Source organism: Saccostrea echinata, unplaced genomic scaffold (assembly GCF_033153115.1).
Source record: "Saccostrea echinata isolate AGI-Se365-2 ecotype Australia unplaced genomic scaffold, CSIRO_AGI_Sech_v1 ptg000047l, whole genome shotgun sequence".
In the NCBI taxonomy this organism is placed as follows: domain Eukaryota; kingdom Metazoa; phylum Mollusca; class Bivalvia; order Ostreida; family Ostreidae; genus Saccostrea; species Saccostrea echinata.
The window spans coordinates 5,402,174-5,408,582 of NW_026889796.1; the positions used below are offsets into that span (position 1 = coordinate 5,402,174).

The following is a 6,409-nucleotide window of genomic DNA, read 5'->3' on the forward strand; positions in this document are numbered from 1 at the left end:
ATTGATCACATCATGAAACCCAAAAATTAGACAGTTATTCCTTAATTCAACACTGATCCCCGCACAGTTCTTTTGGTAGCCACCGGGGATATGATTTGAATAATTTTTAAAACAACATTTCGGGAGAACAGATCAAGAGAGGCCCTGCTATTCTTGAGAGATTTTAAGGGATTTACTATCCTAAAGATCTTTACACAGGGAAACTTGCAAATTAATTCAACTGTTCGTGACCCACCTGTTCTTGAGTGGATTTTGAAGATTAAGTCTATATACAATCTAATTAAAATCAGACTTCTTAGATCCGCGCCGTATACAGTCACTCTGCGCAGAGTGTATACAGCGCGGATCTAAGAAGTCTGATTTTAATTATTTTGTCTAATAGATGTATCCATACATGTAAACCTCTGGCCTCTATTCTGGCCTCAGCGAAGTCGCGATGGAAAGAAACCCAACACCGGCGAACCGATGGCGCAGGCATAAAGCATGGCAAAATGCTGGACCTTATGCAAAAGAAAATATAAAGAAATTTAAAAAAATAATTAAGTTGAATGAAAGAAGGAAAAGGAACTGAAAAAATAAGGCACCGCCTTAGTTTGTAAATGACACCGCACACAAAATTTACAAAATAATCCAGTGTTTCTGGACAAATCAAAACTTGATAGATTCAACACGAGAACAGACAAAACGACAGACAGACCGACGCCGGATATACCTCGAACAAAAAAAAAATACTAGAAGTTCTTTCTATAATTAACTTTAAATCATGAGATTGAATCATTTTCCAAAATTATTCCTCAAAATTTCTCATATGATTGTGTAGAAGAAAAGAAATTCGTAAAATTGTAACTGTTTTATGCCTCTTGAATGTAACTTTAAATGTGTACAATAAATTGTTTTTAATTTCAGCACGTACGCATAAAGAGGGTGGAAAAAAAGAGAGAAAACAATATGGTCAGCTTATCTCTGAACCTACAGACCGTGCTCGCTGGTCTTAGCATTGGTCTTTTTGTGTATTACGTCATCAAGCGAATGCGATATCGTCTGCCACCAGGACCATGGTGCATACCGCTTGTTGGCCATTATAAAAGTATATGTCTTTACTTAGAATATTTATTTTTCATCTTTAACAATCTTATGAATGAGCAAATACATATAATTTATTCATTTTGGGTTAACACGAATGAGGTCTTGAAACTATATACATGTACATGTAGACGGTTTATTAATTGGGATTTTTTGTCAAAGTCTTTTTTAAATGTATTTGCTCTGTGTAAACTGAAGCAACAATATAAAAAAATCATTGTAATCAATTTTTCCTTTGATATTTAAAGCATATTGTTAAGCAAACTAAAAAAAACAACTTCTTGTTCAAGTTGTAATTAGGGCCCCGCTCTGCGGGCGCCCTATAGTGATCAGTCTGTCCGTCCGTCCGTCTGTCCGTCCGTCCGTCCATCCGTCTGTCCGTCCGAGATCTCTTGTCCGGAGCATATCTTTTCTCTCTCCTTGGCCCAATCTGGCTCATACTTCACCCACAGAGTGTCTTTGGGTGAAGGGTGTGCAGTGACCTTGAACCATGTTTCTAGGTCTAAGGCCAAGGTCATAACAGAATTATATGAAAAATCCTTGTCGGGAGCATATCTTCTCTCCTCTTGGTCCAGTGTGGCTCATACTTCACTCACAGAGTGCCACTGGTCAATGGATGTGCAGTGACCTTGAACGAAGTTTCTAGGTCAAGGGTCAAGGTCAAAAATAGCCTCTCTGTTTAAAATCTTTGTTCGGTGCATGGTTTCTTTCTCTTATTAGTCTAGTCAGCCTCAAACTTTACCAATTGACGTAGGGTACAGAACATTTGTGAATTTCCTTCCATATTTTGATACATATGCAACAGTTTTCATAGAGGATATGCAACATTTGTGATTTTTGTGCTGCTTTTTGATAGAGGGTATGGAGCACTCATGATTTTCATGCCATTTTTTATTATAACAGGGTTGACATATAAGCCCTTTAAACTCAAACAACACATCCCTTAATAGTACACAAGTGTTCCTCTTCAAAATAAACCCTTTTCAGCTCCTTTACTTTTTCATGTTCCTTGCTGAAAGCGGGGCCCTTTGAGATGGCCACCATCTCAATGATATCTAGTTGATTCTGGTAGGTACGGGTATTAAAATGTATGGTACCATTTAAAATATGTTACACTAAAAAGGAAAAAAAATATTGCATGGAGAAAAGAGACTTATATGGAAGAAGAAAAAAATTATACATTATTGAAAAAAATTGAAATCTTTTATTAAACTATTTTCAGTTTATTCCTCTTTGGAAATTCACAAAAAAGTTGCCGAGCTCACAAAGGAATACGGCCCAGTTCTAAGTATATCATTTGGTGAGTTTTGCTTTCAACACAGCCATAGATTATGATTCATGTTTATATTGTGTGTGTGTGTGTGTGTGGGGGGGGGGGGGGGGGGGGTTGCAAATCATCAATCAAATCTATGCATTCGGGCTTTCCATATTTTTTGAAATCTGAGATGAAACTTTTCGATTTATCGAGGTGCCACTGTACCAGCTGGCTACAGTTTTTTTTAATTTTATTTCTTTTGTATATTAAATCAATGCATGCACGATAGTTTGCAAAATTGAATAAACATTGAAATTTCAAAATTGTTTAGCATTAAGCAATGCATCGAAGCCCTTTTCAGAAAAACAAAGAATTATAGATTCTAAATATTTTGAAGCTGTAGATAAATGGATTTTTACTTTCTTATAAATTTGAAAGGCCCCCAGTCCTGGATTTTTCTGAATAATAATGATGTTGTGATAGAAGCATTGGTAAAAAGGAAGGCAGACTTTGCTGGAAGACCAAAATTCCCCTCAGGTAAATAAGACATACTCTATCAATCAAAATGTAAATATTACTCTGCTGATGGAGAAAAAAAGTATTCTTGAGATAAATATATTTTTAGATGAGGTTTTATTGAAGTAAATACATTGATAAATACTTTTTTAAATATGTTTAAAATATACTAATAGGAGATGCTTTCACTGAAGGAGGTAAAGACATAGCGTTTAGTACTTACTCACCAACTTGGAAATTTCATAGGAAAATAGCAGGCAAAGCTCTCAGGTGCGTCCCTATGTGAAGCGATGGATAATAATTGTTTCATAATAATAATTTACAGTCTTATACTTTGTTGCTCTTCATGTATTTTGGATAGAAATTACTTTTCAAGAATGGAAAGAGAAATATCTTTATTAAAACCATGCCATTGAATTAATCGTTTGTTTTTGCAAATTCTCTTTTCTGCACTCAATTTTTAAGTATTTGGTTTTTTTATAGATAAAAAAGACAAAATGAAGATTTTCATTTACAAAACACAAGTCCAAACCATTTGACGTTTCCAAGCACATAAATACAAATATAGTAATTCTTCTAAAATGAAATATGGAGATAACGAACAGTATTCAAGCTCAAAAGTCCATTATACAATACAAAATAGGAGCAGAGCAAACACGGACCCCCAAACATCAGAGGTGGGATCAGGTGCCATGGAGGAGTGAGCATCCCCTGCCGACTGGTCACACCCGCCGTGTGCTCCTTGTCATGATCGGGAAATAACGGAAAAATCCGTCGACAATTCAGTTTGTAAATAATGGCCTAACAATTAGTATGAAAAACGTCAGTCAGCATTTGACTCAATGATAAATTGTATTTGCTGACAAGGTCATTGTATCGACCATAGAACTTACGAAATGATGACTTTAAACGAGACAGCTGATATTCTTGTTTCATCAACTTATTTGTCAATAATTTACCTCGTTTTAGAAATTGTACATACGTAGAACATGCTCTTGCGTATCGAATCAACTGAGAGATATATACTCCGTATGCAGGTGATGAAGGTATAAAATATGAGTCAAAACCAATGAATATGTATAGCAACACGGATTTATTAAAATTTGATATTTTAGACATTATTTGCAAGGAGATCTACTCGAAAACATGATACAGGACAACATGGAAAAATTTCTCAGTAAAATGGCACAGGAGAAGGAACCATTCATTTTCAAAGATTATGTGGATCTGATGGTTTTTCATCAACTCTACACCATTTGTTTTGGAGAAAAGTAACTCTATTAAATTTTCTTCTTTCTTGTTTTTTAGATTTATGTTGATTAATATTTGGTTTCAAACATGTACTTACTAATGGTCACTTCATGATGATGTACAATTCAAACGCCACTTTTAGAACACTCATTTACTGAAAAACTATAACATTGACATTAACTCAGAGTTTTAGTTGTAAAAAAAAACCGGATTACTATAAAGTCAGATATCTTAAATTCAAAATTGTTGTCAATGGACAAAATAACCATGCACATGTAATAAATAAATATCAGTATGAAAATTAAATTTTAAACTATTTCAAGAAAACAATGGAAGATTAATGGTAATGCGGATAAAATTTAGACAACATTTTTATTTTTCATTATTATATTTTTTTTTATTGAAGATATTAATCTAAAAGTTAGGTTTCTATGTGCTTTATCATATTGATGTCAGGCGACCTATAGATGACCCAGAAGTGAAGGCATTACTTAAATTAGATGAAGATTTGATTAAGGAGCTTGGAAGTGGTGTACTAGAAGATGTTTTCCCATATCTAAAAGACATTTACCCTACAGCTAAATGGCAGAAATTAATCGAAGGTACAGATCAGCTTTTGGGAATTCTTCGGGCTAAATTCAAACAACACGTGGACACTTTTGAACCAGGTTATTAATTGTTAACACTTTTGAAAATAATCTTTTTTTAAAATTATCTTTAAATGACAGGCTTGTGTGCGTAAGAGAGAGAGAGAGAGAGAGAGAGAGAGAGAGCAGTAGCTCTGAATGAAAATGGAGAGAAATAATTGCATTAAATGTTTCAGTAGAAGTTCTTTTCTTTACTAGATAACAATTTTGGTTTTATAGTTTTAGATGGATTTGTTAAGTAATTTATGGACCACAAAGGGTCCCTGAATAAGGCTCATATATATATATATATATATATATATATATAACTCTGATTTAAGGACTAGGGAGACCAGACCATTATATGTGGCTTAAGGAGACAATATACAGATTTTTTAAATTTGCTTTTTTCTAAAAAGAAATACCAGATCAAAGATCTCTAGAACACCATTTAGTCGACTCTTGCTTTATTTTTTCATAATAAATGTCTCCTAAAAATATATGAAAAAAATGGTCTCCTTAATATTTTATGTTTCTCTCATATGACTTAAGGAGACCAGTGTATATTTTTTATAAATATAACTTGTGGTTTAAGTAGACCATTTTTCTTTCATAGTAATTTCACTTATTATGCATTAATTAACATATTGTTTCCAACCAGAATAGTTGCGGATGGTCATTAGTCAAGGTCAGCAGAAAGATATTTGTGCTAATGTGACTCAACATGATCAGTACAAAACTTTGAATTAAACTAAAGTCATTGCACAAGTGACTTAAATAGAGAGTAGTTGCCCCAGTGGCGCAGTGGTTAGAGCATCTGCTCTAGAGTAGCGAAGTAAGGAGTTGATCCTTACGTCGCAGGTTCAAATCCCACTGTGGGATGGGGAGACCGGTCCTTCAGATGAGACCGTATAAATCGAGGTCCTGTGTCGCAGTAGGTGCTGGCACGAAAAAAATCCCTCGATGCTCAATGGCCGTAAGTGCCGAGTATAGGACAAAATTTGCAGATCTCCACCGGCATGTGGTGGTGTCTCCATATGAGTGAAAAAATCTTGAGAGGAATGTTAAACAACATACAATCAATCAATATATAGAGAGTATAAGCCCAGAGTAGCTTGTTCTGATATCCACATTTAACTCTCAATGCTGTCGCCCACGTGGTGCAGTGGAAAGAGCCTATGCTCTAGAGTCGTGGAGTTAGTTGATCCTTTTGTCACATGTTTGAATCCCACTGTGGGACGTAGAGACCGGTCCTTCGTACAAACAGAAGTCCAGTGTCGCAGTAGATGCTGGCATGAAAAAGATCCCTCACTGCCCATTGGCCCTGAGTGCCGAGCATAGGTCATTTGCAGCTCTCCATCGGCAAGTGTTGGCATCTCCATATGAGTGAAAAATTCTCCAGAGGGACGTTAAACAACAAACAAACTCTCAACGCCCAAAACAGTTTAACCTAAAAGTGAATGCAGACACAGATTATTCTTTAGACCAAGTATAGTATACTCCATATTGTTTTGTTGAGGACAGAAAGTTCACAGTGGACATCAAGTAGCTTTTCCTACTATTTATACCCAGCTTCTTTTAAACCATATAGTCACCGAGTGCATTCGCTTTTCCAACTAATTGATGAAGTTCTGACCTATGCCTATATTTGTTTAAATTCTTTCTGATTTAAGAATAC

General features: G+C 35.1%; 1 protein-coding gene across 1 annotated transcript in view; it reads left to right on the forward strand.

Moving 5' to 3' along the window:
- The window catches only part of LOC133202641 (steroid 17-alpha-hydroxylase/17,20 lyase-like), a 34,431-nt gene that overhangs the window by 1,663 nt on the left and 26,359 nt on the right, over nt 1-6,409 (forward strand). Inside the window, exons 2-7 of the mRNA XM_061338496.1 lie at nt 907-1,087; nt 2,306-2,383; nt 2,777-2,875; nt 3,031-3,124; nt 3,970-4,125; nt 4,562-4,773. Coding sequence (XP_061194480.1) covers nt 949-1,087; nt 2,306-2,383; nt 2,777-2,875; nt 3,031-3,124; nt 3,970-4,125; nt 4,562-4,773 — 778 coding nt within the window. The 5' untranslated portion in view covers nt 907-948. The remainder of the gene's footprint in view (nt 1-906; nt 1,088-2,305; nt 2,384-2,776; nt 2,876-3,030; nt 3,125-3,969; nt 4,126-4,561; nt 4,774-6,409) is intronic.